We start from the raw sequence: 19,581 nt of genomic DNA on the forward strand, positions 1-19,581 counted from the left end.
TCAAGTTCTCAACTTGCAATGCAACTCTTTATTAATTCATTAATTGTCAAGAACTGTTGCAATAACTCTTGTGGACGACTTGTAGGATGACAAAAGCACAGTTTTTTGTTTGACAGAACCGCCACAATCCCCTCTTTGGTGAACTATTTTACCATGTTTGGGTCTATAAACAACTATTCACTTCTCCTCCAGGGGGAGAATCCCCACGGAAACACACAACACAGAAACAAACAATAACATTTACATGGAAAAGCATAAACATCAGATGACAACCTGTATCGAAAAAACAGAATTGATTAAGTCCAGGAAAACTGGAACAGCAATTTGGCACATGGCCTCTTCCTGTCGTAGTTATGGCAGTAAATGACGAAGAAAAGGAGAGCGATGTAAGGTATTGGGATGTCATCAAAGCAGGTGCTGATGGTGTGTGTGTGTGCCTGTGATGAGACCGCTTGTATTTGTGTGTGTGTGTGTGTGTGTGTGTGTGTGTGTGTGTGTGTGTGTGTGTGTGTGTGTGGGCATGCATGTGAGATGTGTCCACCGGTGAGTGTACAGGACTTGTCCCAATTGGTTATGGTGTATAAGGTTGGCATTATATTGTAGCGCCTTCAAGCAGCGGAAAAGGCCTCGAAGCCAGCCCTGAGTCCTGCAGCCATACAGACAACCCACGTCCCGAGCGCCCCGCCCTGCAGCCACAGAAGACCCCCGGCCCCCAAAAAAGCCAGAAGCCCGCGGCGCCACCTCCATGCCCAGCCCCGAGGAGCATAACCCAGTCCCAGAGAGCGCAAGGAGACCTCGCCCCCTGAAGCGCACAAATACATCCCAACCCCATGTACAGGCACAAGACACAGCCGCAGGCACGGTACCTGATCCACAGGCGCCAGGCACGGACCGCAGGCCCGGAGGCAGGTCCCGTGGCAACAGAGCGACACCCCGCCCGCTAAATGGTAGTATCTGAAGTTTGGGGCTGCTAGGCCTCAACAGTCTTTGTTTTTCTGTAGTGTGTCTCGTTAAATTTTTGGTTTCTTGTATTTCCAATATAATTTATTGATTATTGAGTCTAGATAATTAAACCAATTTATTGTTGGTTGGACTTGGGGTCATTGAAAATATACGTATAGTAAGGGCTTCTTCAATGATTTTGAGCAATGGAATAAAGTTTAGGGTAAACCAATCTGACAGATTGGTGGAGATATCAATACCAAAGTATCTAATGTTGCCCGTTGTGATGGTTAAGGGAAGTTTCTGGGTTACTGCATTTCTGTCTTCCCCACTTAGTGGTAAAACCGTGGTTTCAGTCCAGTTTATTGAATAGCCTGAGATAGCTGAAAATTTAGAGATAAGATTGAATACTTCCGGGAGGGATGATATAGGGTTCCGTAAATACAATAAACTATCGTCTGCATAGAGACTGATTTTGTGAACAGAGTTTCCTGTTTGTATGCCAATGATATTACTGTTTTGACAGATGGCGAATAGTAAAGGGAAGTGTGGAGAGAGATTTTTCGGCATCTAAAGAAGCAATAACAGTATGTAAATTGTTACTTTGAGATATGATGATCAGACTGAATAAACAGCGCATATTGCTGGATGAGTGTCTGCCCTTGACAACGCCTGTTTGGTCTTGGTGAATTATAAATGCCACTTCTTCAATTCTGTTGGTTAGTGTTTTACTGATAATCTTTAAATCGCAATTAATAAGGCTTATGGGTCTATAACTGGAGGTGAAAGCTGGGTCCTTATTGGGTTTGAGCAAAACCAAAGTGAGAGCAGTATTCATGTGCTGATGGTGGTGGTTGACTTAATCTCTGGCACCATTCAGATGAGTAATGGGGATATAAGTGGCCAGTAGTGTTTATAGAATTCCACTGGGTCATCTGATCCAGGTGATTTATTGTTAGGCATAGAGAAGAGAGCTTTCCAGAGTTCTTCTAGAGTTAGTGGTTGATCTAATGTGGTAGGCTGCTCTATGAATAGTTTAGGGAGGTTGATATCATCAAGGAATTAGTTAATGTTTGATATAATTGATTCATGATCTGATTGATAAAGCTTGTTATAAAAGTCTCTGAATATGTTATTTACGTCTTGCGTGTATGTTATCCTACCCTGTGGATCTTTGATGATTGTAATAAGTGTTTTTTCTCTGTCGTGTTTCAATTGAATGGCAAGAAATGTACCTGTTTTGTCATTGAATTCAAAATAATTCACTCTTGTTCATTGCATGAGGAATTGTGTCTTTTGATGGATGATAGTATCAAGTTGAGATGTAATTGTCTGGATCTCATTTCGTATTTTCTCAGCGGGTGAGTGGACTTGTTGGTAGTGCAAGACTTTTAATCGTTGTTCTAGTTTATTTTGGCATTCTTGTCCTTTCTTTTTCTTGTGAGTGAGAATTAAATAATACTACCTCTCAGAACTGCCTTTGCCATTTTCAGAGTAAGGATGATGATATTTCTGGAGAGTCATTCAGTTCAATGAAGGATGTCCATTCTCTGGAATATAAATGCTTAAATTTCTGCCAAAAGTGAGATGTTAAACCGCCACCTGCCAGGGTTGGTTTCATTTATAAGGTTAAAACTGCGGTCTGGCACTGCATATGCCTCTGGCCTGTGATTTGAGAATAGGGTGGATTTCAGGATTAGTGATTTTGGACAATACAGAGTTCAAAACAACAATACAAAAGTCAATTATTGAGAAGCTTTGGTGGGGTGGTGAATAATATGTGTATTCTCTATTATGTCGATTATTTGATAGCCAACAATCGCCAAGAGCAAGGTCATTCATATATTGTTTTATAGTGTCCGACGAACGCCAGGATTTGTGATTATTTCTGGTTTGTGAATGCTCTAAACATGGAAACATGGAAGTACTGTTTTGAAGTCCCCTCCCGGTATAATAATTGAGTCAGAGAATTTGGAAATATATTGTAAAATAAATTTTGGTTGCCCTCATTGGGGCCATAAATAATAGCTTTGGTTCATTTGATGTTTTCTAAAATTCTGTTTATCATTATGTAATGCCCTTCTGTGTCTGATATTGTGGTTTTATTCTGATATGGGATACTTTATCGATCAATATAGAAACACATCTTTTCTCGAGTTGTATGATGCAAAAAACATCTGATTAACACATTTAGCTTTGAGTTTGACGTGCTTGGATGCAGTGAGGTGAGTTTCTTGCAGTAGACAGAAGCTCATCCTGGTGGATTTTGCTACATTTAGCTGGTGAGCCCAAGCCTCTCACATTCCAACTAACAAACTTCATGGGTGTCATTGAGGTTAGTTAGGGGGTGATGGATGTGGATTTGTAGTTTTCCCATGCAGCAGCACTGTGCATCCAAGGCAATAGCTATACTACCGTGCCCATGTTTACCCATAGCTAAGTCTGAGTTTTTCTCCTTTACATTCCTTTTCACTGTCAAAGTATTGCAGGGAGTTTGTAGGATACATATCTACACAAACAAATGACAAATAGACAAAGATAAACATAGAACAGTGCAGAGTCAGACATACATATAGTGAGATAGTGGATAAAGGGTGGGAGTGATGAGAGAAGCAGGGAGAGAGGGATTAGGTAGGTGAGATGATGAGAGAAGTAGGGAGGCAGGGATTAGGAAGGTGATATGATGAGAGTAAGCAATATTTACAATCTTGACATAGATAGGATGCTGATTTATACATCTCACATATTAGAATTATCAGAATAACCAGGATGTTGTAAAGGAGTCTCAAAATAACAGACCATCTATATATAGTTCATCATATATATATATATATATATATATATATATATATATATATATATATATACCGTATATATTTTGCAACTCGCTTTGTTATTTGTCTGAGTTGGAGCAGACTGTCGGTGTTTAAGTTCATGCAGCTGGGCACCGCCATGTTGGATGCTCCCCCTCACAGCATGCTCAGTTGGATAGGCTTATTGGAACATGATGTAGTTAAAGTGGAGATCCATAAATTAATGCCCCAAAAAGATGTGCTTCTCATTGATAATTGGAGACCTATCTGTCTGCTCTAAATGATTATAAAATTATTACTCTGATGTTTGCCAAGAGAATGAAAGTGGTCCTCGACACAGTTATGAGATGCAGTAAGGCTTTATGAAAAATAGACATATTTCTAATAATATTAGACTTGTCTTGGACATACTTGACTATTCTGATCTGGTATCTGAAGATAGTTTTATCCTCTTTCTAGATTTCTAGAAGGCCTTTGATACAGTAGAACACCAATTCATCTTTCGCTCCCTGGAAAAATTAGGCTTTGGTGATTTTTTTTTCTCTCAGGCTATTAAAACTTTGTACGCTAATGGAAATAGCTCAATCAAAATGAAACATTGCACGACCCCTAGATTTGATCTGAAACGTGGCATTCGTCAGGGATGTCCGATCTCACCTTATCTCATTTTATCCTGTACACAAATTCTCACAACTTATATCACTAACGGGGATGTACAAGCAATCTCCATAGCTGGTAGGGATATTCTTATGAGTCAGCTGGCTGATGATGCCACACTTTTTTTTTGAAAGATTCAAGTCAGATACCCGTTGCTCTTCATACAGTATAAGTAATGATTTTTCTCGGGCTTCTGGTCTATGCTTGAATTTAAATCAATGCGAATTGTTAGCTGTTAAAGAATGTGATGGACACACTTTGTGCAATATCCTGATAAGGGAAGATGTTACATATTTGGGGCTTTCTATTTCTAAAGACCAAAATTAAGATAAAAAAATTTAAAATAAATTGAATCAGCTGTTGCAACAACATTCGTCATTGAAAGAAAAGTTTTACTTACTAAGGCTGAGAGAATTTCTCGACTCGCATATGTAGCTCTTTCTTCACATTCTGACAGTAATATCAGTAAAGCTGTTGATCAGATGCTCTTAAACCATATCTGGAAAAAAATGTACACATTATATTTATAAAAAAGTGTTATTATGAATAATTATGAATCTGGAGTGCTTAATTTCCTGGATTTCACCACTCTAAATAATACCTTTAAAATAAACTGGGCTAAACATTTCCTAAAGAAAATCAATTTTTCCAATCTGCACAACTTCTCACCACACAGGTATCTTATTTGAAATGATAGAAACATTTTGTTTAAGAATAAATACACTTCTTTGAGAGATGGGTTGAGAATCAGGTTCTGCTGGTGAGTGAGGTGTCTGGAAGGTTTGAGGTGAATAGGTCACTGAGCTCCCAGAGCTGAGTTATAGATATATATAGATATATTGTTACATTGCCTGTTGCGTTCTTCCCTTGCACTGATCAAAGTCCCATGGACTGAAATGTTTGTTTTCCTATTTTCCTTACATTTACACTTTAATTGTTATACTCTGGCTACTATAAATACTTGTAAACTACTTGTAAATTTCCCCGTTGTGGGACTAATAAAGGTTTATCTTATCTTATCTTATCTTATCTTGTAAAAAAAAACAACAACAAAAAAAAACAAAAAAAACCTTCTAAACGTGCCAGTGTTTAGGCACTTATTTGGACTCTTGGAGCAACAGCATCTAAAACCCTACTATTATAAGCTTATGACCCATAAACCTTATGGGACTATGTGGACTACCAAATAATGTTAGTATTTTTTTAGTACCCCGGGTCAAAACGCTAAATCAGACAGGTCAAGAGGCTACACTACTTATAGAATGTTCAGTTGTGGTTTGAGTTGAGCCATTCAAGTGGGCGATTTCGTTGTGTGGTAGTTGTAGCAAGTATCTTGACAGTTGGGTCTATTGTGGTAATTATTACGTTGGAGGTGGTAACGTTTCGGTGGGGTGGTTAGAGTCTTGTTAGTCATAGTGAGGTAGTTTAAGTGAGCAGATCTTGAGACTCCAACATACTTTGTGTTTTGTGAAATCTTGCTTCCAAAAACATGCTGTGTATGTCTAATAACTTGGGCTACACTCCTCTCCAGCTGGAACTGGACCCCAGAGATGAGGTGCCCATTTTGGCTCAGCTGAAACCTCAGCTGTTCTCTGGTGCACACAGCAGGCACACCTCTCTTAAAAGGGATGAGGATGCCCCAATGCTACCTCCTCTGGTATGCCTTCTGGTAGCAGACAGACAAGTAAAGGCTATGCAAGGTACAAAGATAATGTGGTATTTTATATATACATGTATACCAACATATGAGAGATAACAAACTTAAATTTGTTTTCTCTTTTTAAGATTTCGTTGGGCATATTCATCAAATCGCACTTGCCCCAGCTCTGGCAGGTCTGTGGATCGTAGGCATATTTCTCTGGTGCAGGAAGACCAGGTTCAAGGATATGTGGTGGCATCAGAGGTGACCAGTCATCATGGACAGCATTGGTGGGACAGGACCGGTGGAGGGCGGTGTGGCTATTGCAGCGGAAACCGGCAAGGCAGCAAGAAGTTGTTGCACAATGGTGGTGAGGTTGGTCACCAGCTCGTCCAGCAGGGTCAGTCTGATGCTGTACTGAGGTCGAGAGGACGGAAACTTGCATGTGCATGTTCAAAATAACTTGCATGTTTTGAATTGCAATAATATCACATTTCAAGATATTAGCTCCCTCCCTTTTTACAAGGCCGTCAAATACCTTGTTCCAGGCTTTCTCCTTTGTAGATGTAGGGAAAGACTCTAGGACCTTAACAAACACTTATTTTGTTTGTCTCTCCTTCTTAGCGGTTTTGATCGAAATCCACCGACCAGGGACAGTGTGGGCCCAGCGGATCATCACCCTGATATGCAAGGAGAACCTTCCCAAGATGGACAACACCACCACCCCGTCCCAGATGCTCTGGCTGGAGGACAAGCTCAAGGGCTTGGACTTTGACCAAGTTCCCTCACCACGCCTCTTCACCTACCACCTCCCTCAGAACCTTGCACCCCAGGGACTGCTTCAGAAGAAGGCCAAAGTGCGATCCCCATACACACATGCACGCAAGAGCATATTTTCAACACATGCTGCTAGGTACATTGCAGTAATCACAATGTTTCCTTAAATGTTCAGGTCATCTACATATATTACCAGGAATCCTAAAGATGGTATGGTCTCCTACTTCCACTTCACCCAGTTACTAAAGAACCTGGAGGATTTGAAGTCCTGCGAAGTGATGATCGACAGGTACTTCGGCGGAAGGAGTAAGTTTCTCACATTGTCACATCTATGGATATAGAATAGAAACAAAATTCAGCTTTGATTGTCTTGATTGACGGATAGATAAAAAGAAGCTGATCCAACATCTAGTGTAGCAATAAAAAAATGCAATTTCAAGGGGAAGCGCAATAATACAATATTTACAAATTATATCTTCTAATTTTGAAAGGAAGGAATCCCTTTCTGTCTGTATGTCCGTCTGTCTCTCTGTATGTATGTCTTTCGATTATCTCAACAACCGTTTGTCCGATCTACTCCACAATTGGCGGGTGTATTTCTCGGGACCCAAGGACGTGCAATGTTGAATTTGGTGCAATTTGGACATGAGACACATGTAATATTAATAAACAACATACGACGGCCCAACTCTGTGCAGCAGTGGGGCAGGGATTCAGGGCTCTGTGACTGAGTCAGTGTCTTTCCCCAGTGACTTTAACCAGCAGTTTCATCTTCCATTCTGAAAATGTTAAACTGTGCCATTAAAATGCATTTTGAATGGGCATGCACTAGTATATACAGTAAATAATGGCCAGCTATTTGGGACAAAATGATTAGTTATCTATGACAATTGCTATTGTATTTACTCTGTCTATGTGTCTCTACCCAGTGATTGGGGGCTGCTGGTTTGACCATGTAAGAGATTGGTTTGCTAATCAGGATAAGTTCAACATTCACTTCCTCAGTTACGAAGAGATGATCAAAGTAATTGTTGATAAAACACACACTTGTTATTAGTTGTAAAAAGTGAATATTTGTAAAGGTTTGGATCACACTCCCACATCCCTACTAACGACAGTGATTTCTTTCTGTGGTTCAGGACCTGAGATCAGTGGTGGTGTGTCTGTGTGAGTTTTTAGGGAAGGATCTATCGGACGCCACCATTGACAACATCGTCGAGAGGTCAACATTCAGCAACATGAAAGATGACAAAGAAGCCAACTATGAGTTCATGTCTGATTATCTAAGGGTTAACAAAAAGGGAAAGTTCCTGAGGAAAGGTAAATTCCACTTATGTACAATGCTTGCTTTGTTCCATAAGAAAACGGTGAAATAAAATAAACGACATCTACAATAAAAACACACTGTTTTGGCCGATCGCAGGTGCCCCATCGCTGGCGCGCAATGGACATAATAGGTCGCAGTGCAGACATTCCATTGCTGATGTAGCTTAGGCGCTGGAGAAGGAGACAGGTGTGCAAATTGCGCCTGATTGCTCCCTCTCCGCACCCTCCCCTTGGGATGTCGCCCTAGGCGGCCACCTATGTCGCCTATAGGAAGAGCCGGCCCTGGACTCATATATAAAGGTGTCTTCATAATATGTGCGTATGCTCTCTTTCTATCTCTCTCTAGCCCTTAAACACAGTATAATCTCAAAAGACTTTGCAAGTCTCCACTTAACGGAAATCAATGACCTGGGCCAGGAAATACTGCCAGACAGCTATTAATAAAACATAATATCTAGACTATAATCAGCCACTGGGGGTGCACAAGCCAGTGTATCATGAGTGTCAATCCCAAGCCTGGAGGAATAGAGAGGGTTGTGTCAGGAAGGGCATCCGGCTTAAAATCCATGCAACACCATGACAGCATGACATGAGTGATGAGCATAAAGCTGGAAATTGATGGAATGATAATGAATGTGGTCAGTGTATACGCTCCCCAAGTTGGGTGTGAGATGGAAGAGAAAGAATAATTCTTTAGTGAGTTGGATGTAGTGGTGGAGAGCGTCCCCAAGGGTGAGAGAGTGGTTGTTGGAGCAGATCTCAATGGGCATGTTGGCGAAGGGATCAGAGACATGTGGCGATGAGAAGGTGATGGGTAGGTATTGTGTCAAGGAGAGGAATGTGGAAGGACAGATGGTGGTGGCGTGGTCAAGCCGTGGCTGCGGACGACAGCACGGTTCCCTTTTCCCGCAGCCACTTAGCTGCCCAGAATCGGCCCAATCAGCGCTCACATGGCGCTGATTAGTCCGACTCAAGGCAGGGAGTTTTCTCAACATTTTGTTTTGTCTTACAGAGGAGATTGGCGCACAGGCTCGTGAATAGCCCAGCAGAGGAACACCATTCCTTCTGTACCCGAGAGGACAATTATTAACCTCCATTATTATAAGACTCCTCAGCTTTATATAATTGTGGCCTGTGTGCCACATATTGCAATGGACAATAAAACTTTCGCCATGTCGGCGCACCACGGTCAGAAAGACTCCCTCGCCTCCCTCCCTAAACCCTTACCTGTGGGGAGAGACCCCCACAATAATCGTCCTCTCGGGCGCAGGAGGAATGGCGTTCCTCTGCTGGACTTCTCACGAGCCTGATCTCCTCTGTAAGACAAACTAAGACATTAAGAGCCATGCTGTCGTCTGCAGCCAGTGCTTGACCACCCCCCTTTGTCCGCCACAGGTGGATTTCGCCAAAAGGATGGCTGTTGTGAATACGTACTTCAAGAAGAGGGAGGAACACAGGGTGACATACAAGAGTGGAGGAAGGTGCACACAGGTGGACTACATCTTATGCAGGAGGTGCAATCTGAAAGAGATTAGTGACTGCAAAGTGGTGGTAAGGTAATGTGTTGCTTGGCAGCATCGGATGGTGGTCTGTAGGATGACTCTGGAGACCAAGAAGAGGAAGAAAGTGAAAGAAGAGCCAAAGATAACATGGTGGAAGTTGAAAAGGAGGGTTGGGAGTGTTGCATGCAATTCAGGAAAGAGGTAAGGCAGGCAATAGGTGGGAATGAATGGTGAAGCAACTGCAGAATTGATGAGGGAGACGGCCAAGAAGGTACTCTGTGTATCATGCGGGAAGAGGAAGGAAGACAAGGATTCTTGGTTGTGGAATGAGGAAGTACAGGAGAGCATTGAGCAGAAGAGGTTGGCGAAGAAGAAATGGGATAGTCAGAGATGAAGAAAGTAGACAGGAGTACAAGCTGATACAGTGCAAGGCGAAGAGAAAAGTGGCAAAGGCAAAGGAAAAGGCATACGGCGAGTTGTATGAGAGATTGGACAGTAAGGAAGGAGGAAAGGACTTGTACCGATTGGCAAGGCAAAGGGACCAAGCTGGGAAGGATGTACAGCAGGTTAGGGTGATGATGGTGTTGAGAAGGTGGAAGGAGTACTTTGAGGAGTTGACGAATTAAGAAAATGAGAGGGAGAGAAGAGTGGATGATGTTGGGATAGTGGATCAAGAAGTGCAGAAAATTAGCAAGGATGAGGTGAGAACAGCATTAAATGAGATGAAGAGTGGAAAGGCAGTTGGCCCAGATGACATACCTGGGGAAGCATGGAAATGTTTAGGTGAGTTGGCAGTGGCATTCCTAATGAGACTGTTTAACACCATCCTGGAAAGGGAGAGGATGCGGGAGGAGTGGAGAAGAAGTGTACTGGTACCTATCTTCAAGAATAAGGGAGACGTACAGAGCTGTAGTAATTACAGGGGAATTAAGTTGATCAGCCACAGCATGAAGCTGTGGGAAAGGGTAGTGGAGGCTAGGTTAAGAGGAGAGGTGGGGATCAGCGAACTGCAGTATGGTTTCATGCCAGGAAAGAGTACTACAGATGCAATGTTTGCTTTAAGGATGCTGATGGAAAAGGCCAGAGGGAGTTGCACTGCGTCGGCTTGAGGATTGGCTCTGAGCCCCATTCTTGTTTGCAATGGTGATGGATAGGTTGACAGATTAAATCAGGCACGAGTCTCCATGGACTATAATGTTCCCAGATGAAATTGTGATCTCTAGCAAGAGTAGGGAACAGGTTGAGAAGAGCCTGGAGAAGTGGAGGCATGTATTAGAAAGAAGAGGAATGAAAGTCAGCAGGAGGAAGACAGAATACATGTGCCTGAATGGGAGGGAGGGCTGCGAAAAGCTGAGAATGCAAGGAGTGGAGGTGGAGAAGGCCGATGAGTTCAAGTACTTGGGGTCGACCATCCAAAGCAGCGGAGAGTGCGGGAGAGAGGTGAATAAGAGAGTACAGGCAGGGTGGAGTGGTTGGAGAAGAGTGTCCGGAGTGATCTGTGACAGAAGGGTTCCAGAAAGAGTGAAGGGGAAGGTCTACAGGACGGTAGTGAGACCAGCTATGTTGTACGGTTTAGAGGCGGTGACTCTGACAAAAACGCAAGTGGTTGAACTGGAGGTGGCAGAGTTGAGGATGTTGAGATTTTCATTGGGAGTGACAAGGATGGACAGGATTAAGAATGAGTACATTAGAGGGACAGCTCAGGTTGGACAGTTTGGTGAAATAATGAGAGAGGTGAGATTGAGATGGTTTGGACACGTGTGTAGGAGAGATGAGAGTTACATTGGGAGAAGGATGCTGAGGATGGAGCTGCCAGGCAAGAGGAAAAGAGGAAGTCCAAAGAGAAGGTTTATGGGTGTGGTGAGGGAGGACATGCAGGTGGTTGGTGTAAGGGAGGAAGATGATCCGCTGTCGCGACCCCTAACGGGAGCAGCTGAAAGGGAAAGGAGATTATTATTATTATTATTATTATTATTATTATTATTATTATTATTATTATTATCCTCATATCATCATTATTTCTTCTTCTTATTATTATTTTTTATTATTATTAATATTATTATTATTATTATTATTATTATTATTATCATCATCATATCATCTTTATTTCTTCATCTTCTTCTTCTTCTTCTTCTTCTTATTATTATTATTATTAGTAGTAGTAGTAGTAGTCGTAGTAGTAGTAGTAGTATTCTGTGATGGAAATGTGGAGTTTACTTTTAATCCAAAATGTCCTGAAATGTGTCCAATTTCTGAGACACTATAAGGTTGTATAAAATCCATCCCGTATTTTAAAGACCTTTCATTTAGAAATTCCACATCAGAATGTTCTGAAACTTTACAAGTGCTGTCTTGAGGATGTATACTTCCATTCTGAAGTGGAATTATTCTGTGGAAGAAGAATAAAACATAAAGGAGAGGAGGAGAGGAGGGGATGGGAGGAGATGAACGAAAATGGAGAGGGGATGGCGCTAACTGATGACGAAAAAAAAAACAGTTTACGGTGAATTCTTTTGTCAAAGTGCAATGGAAGAAAAATCTCAAGGAAAAGCAGTGACAACATCTTGTTTTATTTGGAAGGTGATAAAAATAACTGATTTACTCAATTCACCACCTCATCCAACTGATGGAAGCAAAGGCAACAGGTTTGGGCTTAAAGACAATGTAGTTGTGGTATAGAAAATGCTTAACGACAAGTCGTTATGTACAGTGTTTATAACAGAATGAGTGCACTTAAATTACATGTTATTATTTGAAAATGATTATAGCAAAGGAATGATAGGCGAAGGACGTCGTTGGAGACGTGTTAGCCCATGGGTCAATGGCGCCACCTGTTGGTCAGAGCAGGAAGCAGGTAAGCGTTGGGCTCAGATGGTTCTATGCAACGCAACCATTTGGCACGCTGTCGTTTTTTGACGCAGTCGCTGACGTTTCACAGTTCACCTCTTCAACATGTAAAATTAAAATAAAAATAAAAACCAAAATAAATAATAACAATAATTGAAAATAAAAATATATAATCAAACAAATAATGAACATGTAAAATTAATAACTCATCGGGACACCATGTTATTTCTTGTGCGGTCTTGTGAAACTCCCGTTATGTTTACAGGGTGATTTTCGCTACTCGCCGCCAGGTGAAGGTAAATCACGTCATGGCAGAATAAAATGGAAGCATTACGTTCCATTTTATGGAGACATCAACTCGTATCTTTATGACAAAATGAGGAACGCTTCACGAATTTGCGTGTCATCCTTGCGCAGGGGCCATGCTAATCTTCTCTGTATCGTTCCAATTTTAGTATATGTCCCACCGAAGTGGGACAAACCTAACCACGGACTGAGTTGTACTTATAGGCGTCATACGGGGGGGAGACAAATATTATGGTGTCGCGTTTTCTAAAACGCGTTGGAGAGGCTCTAGGTGTTCTGAGTTCCGGTTGAAAGGCTGAAAAGTTGTCGCTGTCTTATCTGGATGACAAGCAGAACCCTCTGGAGGTTTGCAGAAGTTCTGGTTCAGATAGTTCCCAGATGCATGCTGGGACGTTAAGGCAAATCAGGTCCTACGTCAGCTGGAGCTGATTGGTGGGTGAGAGACAAGCGTTGAGGCAGCCACACACACACACACACACGCACGCACACACACACACACACACACACACACACCCCAAACGGTCTTCCTTCCTCCTTTGGTTTCCTCCTTCCTTTCAGCAGAGAGGTGGAGGGAGGGAGGCGGACAGGAGGTCGAGCAACACAATGGCTGCTGCCAGAGGGAGAGGGAGAGGCGGGGCATCTGAGAGGCGGAGCCACATGTGAACGTCTCTAGAGCGAGTGAGAAGGGTGACGACACAGTGCCACATTTACATTTATATTACACACCACATGGCCAAAAATATGTGGACACCCAAACACCCCACCCATATCTGATTGTTGAACATTTTATTTCAAAACCATCCCACTCCACTCTTTGGGGAAGGCCTTCTGCTCAACAACATCATTGAGGTGTTGTTTGGAAGGCCACTTTGAGCAAATAACCAAAATTTATGACCATGGATGTATTAAAACATTTTAATGCATGGGTTTAAACTTTGTTCTGACTAGCACTTAATACAAGCGGGATACTGGCTTCCCCTTTTCTCTATTGAATGGTCCATTCAATTCAAGATTGGGCGAGAATATTACACGTCATGCGTCCGAATTGCATCAAATTGGACACTGCACATCCTTGAGTCCCGAGCAATCCACCCGCCAAGTGCGAAGTAGATTGGATGAACTGTTGTCTATATAATCCAAATACATACATAGGTAAATTTAAATTAGGAGGATTTAAATCTATATTTAATATAACACAGACAATTAATTATATTATATAATGTAGCGCCGCCCCTTGCCGCCACCTGCGCGAGCACCTCAAGTCAGTAATGCACATTTTAGTATTTTTAGTATTCTTTTTGTATTTTTAGAGCTTATAGAAATGATTGTGTGTAATCACCGGGTGTCATGACATTTCACTGCATATATGTATGACCTTATGTATATGTATGTGACAAATAATCGCTTGAACTTGAATTTGAACTTGAATAGGGACATAGGGTCATACCATCACCCAGTGCAGTAAACATTTCCATGGTAACAGCGAGCTCCACCAATCAGAGATGTTGCTGTTACACTTAAGATTATGGGTAGTGTAGTACTTCGCTGTGACATTGCAAATAAAACATGTTTTTCTTAAAATAGAGTTGATATCATACGCACGTGTGGCTTGTACAGGAGCAAAAACGAATTATTATATACGTTGCATAATATTTACACAATTATTTATAAACCTTTGAAACCTTAATGCTAAACCCTAACCCTAAAAAATAGAAAAACTAAAATTCTGTGCCATTGTGTTATGCATCTTGATTCAATGGCTTCATGGGGTAAATTAGTTATATCATTATAAACCTAAAAAAGAAAACAAGGTATGGGTGAAAAACAACATGCATGTGTTACTCTGGGTTCATTTGGTTGGGGAATCTACCTGCGTTGTCAGAATTTACAAAGCCCTGAATAATATGTTAGGCCATTTTAAGTTGCGCCCCCTATTGACACTACCACTCCTCCAGAAGTCCATGTCCAGAGCTGTCCAAAACAGTTTACTTTATTTTGGTAGCTCTTTTAATAACTGAGATATAGGGTTTCAAAGGTGATCTCTGGTCAGGGTTCAAAGGTCAATATCTCAGTTTAGGGTCCATTGAAATCTCTCAAACGTTTTGTTCTTGTTTTTACTTTGTCATAGAACAAAACCAAACACATTTTTTGGAAATGCTTTATCTTGTAGGTTGACATGGCTCTAATCGGATCTCAGGACAAATGTCTAAGGGCGAAATAGTTTCAGGTCTGAATTTTGGGACCTGTGAAGACCTCTTGTCTGGTGTCGGCACACTGATAATAACCACAACAATGTAGTATAAACATCGCCCACAGCAGGCGATCCTTCTTGGTGTTCCACTTGGTGGAGAAACTTTTGCCCCTTTGTTTGGTTAATATTTACAAGCCCAGGTGTTTCCCATCACTTAGAAGCATCACTTTTATTCAATTTAATTCCTCACAAAGTTTAGAAGACGCTAAATGCTGCCATCTTGTAAGCGAGCGCTTTCCCTCACAAACTGGAAAGAAAAGTGATTTCCCTCTCCACTCACTATACGTTTCCCCCTGTCTTTTGTCATTTGTTTCAGAACGATCCCTCGGCTGCCAGCCTCTGGTTGAGGTGACAAAGCTGCCGCAGGAAGCCGTCGTTGGGTCCGATCTCCCTCTTCTGGCGCACCATGGCCAGGGCTGAGTGGACATCCAAGTTGTGGCGAAGCATCAGATAGGCGATGACCAGGGTGGGAGAGCGGCTATAGCCCTCCCTGCAGTGAACGTATACCTTACCTGGAGAGGACACCAAGAGCTTCATTCCAAAATTAAATCTTTCCCCAAAATGAATGAGTGGGCTTTGCAAAGGGGGATTTTTGAAAATAAAAAAAAATAAAAAAATGTAATTGTAGAATTTGCCATCTATTGAGTTAGCTGTGTAAATGCAGAGTTCGATTTTTGCTTTGAGGTTTGCTGCTTTGAGTTTTTGCACGCTATGCTGAGAGTGAGCAAGTAAATTCAATGTTCCAATTATTCCAGTGCAAAGCAATGGCAAGAGAGGTAATCCCACAATATTTGTACCCATAAACGATTTGATTATTTACTATACCCAAATTGTGTTTAAATGTCACTGTTTCTGTTTAGCTTTTTCTGAAACTGAAAATTCTACAGTATAAAAATGTTATCTACAGTCCATGTACAGTATTTTGCCATTCCCTCCCACCATGTGTTGAAAAAGAAAGAAATGAGTGTGTCTTAATAATCAAGTTACGATATGACGACAATCTCCTGCTGTATTGGCCAGACCTACAAGTCTTATGCATGCATTCAACTTCCAGGCAACATGTTGGTCAGTGTTTAAAGTTGGTTGCGATACAAATAACATGCAGTAAATAGTAACTAAAAAAACAGAGAACATTAATCTATTATTATTATACCCATCAGTGGCTCACCGCTACCTTTTCCATTTTTGTGTGCCAGGGCCTTCTCGATGAAGTCCGCCGCCTCCTCAAAGTAAATGCTGAGGTCAAAGTGGTCCGTGTCGCTGGCCGGAATGCCGTGGTAGACAATGCCAGTGCCAGCGTACGACTCGCTGCTGGTGTTGACGTGCATGAGAGAGTTGCCCTCCGCTGCGTTCAGGATGTGTGTGGACCCCAGTCGCTTCAGAAGCATCACATTCGTGGCCGCAAACCTGCACGGTCGAGATTTTTGCTCAGTGACAGAATGAATACAGAAATCATCCGTGACCATCCTAAAACTGTTCATTAAGCTTCATTGTTAAATACTGAAATGTACATATTTACTTCCACCGACGCGGGTCTACTTTCATTTTTTGCCAAGTACCATTCTCGCAAGAATGTAAAATGTTCTTTCGTGTTTGTCACTAGACTCGTCATTTGTCAAAATGTTGAGGGAGTGCAGCAGAGATGTCACCAAGTGAAATTACGACCCAATTTGACTAACTGATAACTCTACTGGTGTATCAAACGGGATGAGATGCTCTGCTGCCAAGCTTGGTACCACTCAGCACCTCCCTCTGTTGTGGGGAGAGATGGATTGGAACTGATGGAAGAATGGCTCAATGTACAATATTGGATTGGACGCCAGGTTTTCAAACAACATTGTGAGACCAACATGAAAGACAGTGAAAAGCATTGCCACCAATGCTGATACAAAAACGGTGGCTGTATGACGGGTGGGTGCACTCCAGAAAACTCTTTTCCTTGCTTCTTCTTTCGAATGTGTGAGCGCCGCTATCCGTGAGTTGAGTGCATTCTTTCCATCAGCTCAGATAAAACACACGTCAAAATGACGTCACTGCACTAAATAAATAATCCATACTAACTGTTCTTGCATCTGCACTTCTCTAACTTGACAAGCGTAAGCATCTGAAAGACGCCACATACAGCTTTAAATGTGTTAGATGTAGGCTCTGTTGGCCTGCATTTTATCAACAATGAATTATCAACAATGTCGATCTAAAGTAGGATGCAGTGTATTTAACAAATAATGAAATCAAAGTTGAACAACAATGTTCAAACTGTTTGGAAGTGAAATTTGATGTGTACTGAGAGACATTTTGTTGTCAGGCCTCGTCTACCATATCTAAACACAAGTGATTGACGGGAAGGACAGCGATTGAATGTGCATATCCGCAAAGCTATTTTTATTCCACATCACTAGAATAACCAATCCCGGGGCAGTCTATTTTGGAATCGTCCAGTCCGCTCAGCCCTGCCTCTGCTCCATTTGGCCCTTTGACAAATTTATTTCTCCCTTTCAAACACTCAACAGGCTGCTTTCTGATCTCATTGAAAATAAAAGCAACGAAACCGCCGCTCCATATACGCTTCAGCTTCATTAAGTATGAGAAAGGGTGGTAGTGGGAATATAACATGTTTAAGAATATTTTGAGAAATAACAATAAGCAAGTGAGAGCCCATCAGACATTTCCCAGTCATTAATATTATTAATTTCACAATAATTATTATTAATTTCACAATAATTATTCCCCAAACGAACGAACTCACGCGTTCCCGACATAGATGCCGGGGTAAACCTCGTGGAAGTGCTTCGTCGGCCAGCTGTAAAAGCCGCTCTCGTCCGTCAGCAGATCATTGAGCTGCTGGACAGTCACCCCGAAGTCAGACGCCACGTCGGTCTGGGCCGCCACAGCCCGCTGCTGCTGCTTGTGTTCCTTCTTCATCCCGAAAGAGAAGGTGGCTCGGGCTGCCGAACGCGGCGCGCGGGAGTCTGTTTACAGCACCAAGCGCGTGGTCTAGCGCAGGGGTTCTACTGTGGGTCCCGAGCCCCTGGGGGGGGGGGTCGCCAAATGTTTTGTTCTGGTTGTCGCCAGATGACTTTCTGAGCCTGTACAAAAAAAGGACCGTCCCGCACAAATCGGAATATTTACTAGCGATGATGGGATGGAAAGTCACATAAAACAGCTCATGAAATACATAAAATAAATAAATTATATATATATATATATATATATATATATATAAATTATGGCACAAACGAGCATAAACGCAGCACGAATGGCAATGATTTTATCATATGGGGTGCGAACTCCACGGAGGTTTGTAGGTGTCAAAGATTGAACATCGGCGAGTCGGAATGACGATGTTGCAAGACTTTTTGACTTTTTTTTTAGGGGTCGTCGGCCCAAAAGTTTGATAACCATTGGTCTAGGTTCTAGGGCTCTGTGTTTAGAATGCCCAACTCACGATGGGCTCTCTCCAAGAGGCCCTCTGTCACCAGCGTGTAGACATTTAAATGCTCATCCATTCATGTGTTCTTTTATGATATATATTTGTTTCTTTGTTAGTTTATTTATTTACATATTAAGCAAGAAAAATTAAAAATGGACAAGCGTAAGGATCTGAAGAACTTTGAAAAGGGCCAAATAGTGATGACTAGATGACTGGGTAGGAGCATCTCCAAAGCGGCAGGTCTTGTGGGGTGTTCCCGGTATATAGTGGAATCCACATTAATTAAATTTTTTGACCTCTTAATTGTCAATATTGTTTGAGCTATGTCAAGTAGTATGTCCTTCTTTGTATGTAACTGTATGTATTTAATACTTGTTGGTGCACTGCTGGAATAAGAACCTATCCAATCTTTGATCGGTTGCACTTCTTCTATCCATCTTAGCGCTAGTAGAATAGCATTTTGGCCGTTGCTGTTCCCAGCCGAATAGTCCGTAGAGCACACAAAACCAGAAAATGAAGCTATGGCTCACCTTAAATGCTTGTAGTTAACTTTTTAATGATCATGCTGTTCCACCAACTAATAAAGATGAGTGAGCAGCAGGTCCGAGCAGCCATGTATAGTGCTGTATGCCTGATCTTTAACGTATAATTTCACTTAATTTTAATGATCCTGTAATGTTTTGATATGTAGTTAGCGGTGGACTATATATGCATAACAACATTCCTTCAGAGGAAAAGAAAATTGAAAATTTGTGATAGATTCTATTGTCCCCTATGGGCTCATAGATTAAGTAAATTATGACAGCGCTCTACTCAACAATGTCATGGAGATATTTTGTCTTAAATACGCTCAACTCAATGTATACAAATCAAATCAGTTAGGAGTGGGCTCTAGATGGCAATGACCATCAATCTCGATAAGTGGACACGGAGGTCATCGAGGTGACTCACTTCCTTCACTCCATAGGCACCGATTTACACCGATCAGCCACAACATTCAAACAACTAACAGGTGATAGTGAATAACATCACTCATCTTGTTCAAATGTCACCTGTCAAGGAGTGGGATATATTAGGCAGCAAGTGAACAG

The 19,581-nt window shown here is 41.8% G+C and overlaps 1 protein-coding gene across 4 annotated transcripts; it reads right to left on the minus strand.

The window, feature by feature from the left end:
* Positions 1–12,205: 12,205 nt before the first annotated feature.
* Positions 12,206–18,077, minus strand: LOC307236396 (dual specificity protein phosphatase 3-like). Of its 4 annotated transcripts, none has more exons than XM_080008807.1 (3): positions 17,807–18,077; positions 16,229–16,467; positions 12,206–12,487 (listed from the first exon to the last, which is right to left on the minus strand). In XM_080008807.1, exons 1-3 carry the CDS (start codon positions 17,980–17,982, stop codon positions 12,405–12,407), a joined length of 498 nt encoding a protein of 165 aa, XP_079864933.1. In that variant the 5' UTR covers positions 17,983–18,077; the 3' UTR covers positions 12,206–12,404. The 4 variants fall into 4 exon arrangements, with proteins under 4 accessions (XP_079864933.1, XP_079864934.1, XP_079864932.1 ...); XM_080008808.1 differs by having other exon boundaries at positions 16,235–16,467; positions 17,807–18,076; XM_080008806.1 differs by lacking the exon at positions 12,206–12,487 and adding an exon at positions 15,211–15,572 and having other exon boundaries at positions 16,235–16,467.
* Positions 18,078–19,581: the final 1,504 nt, after the last annotated feature.

Source organism: Zeus faber (assembly GCF_960531495.2).
Source record: "Zeus faber genome assembly, chromosome: 11".
Lineage (NCBI taxonomy): Eukaryota > Metazoa > Chordata > Actinopteri > Zeiformes > Zeidae > Zeus > Zeus faber.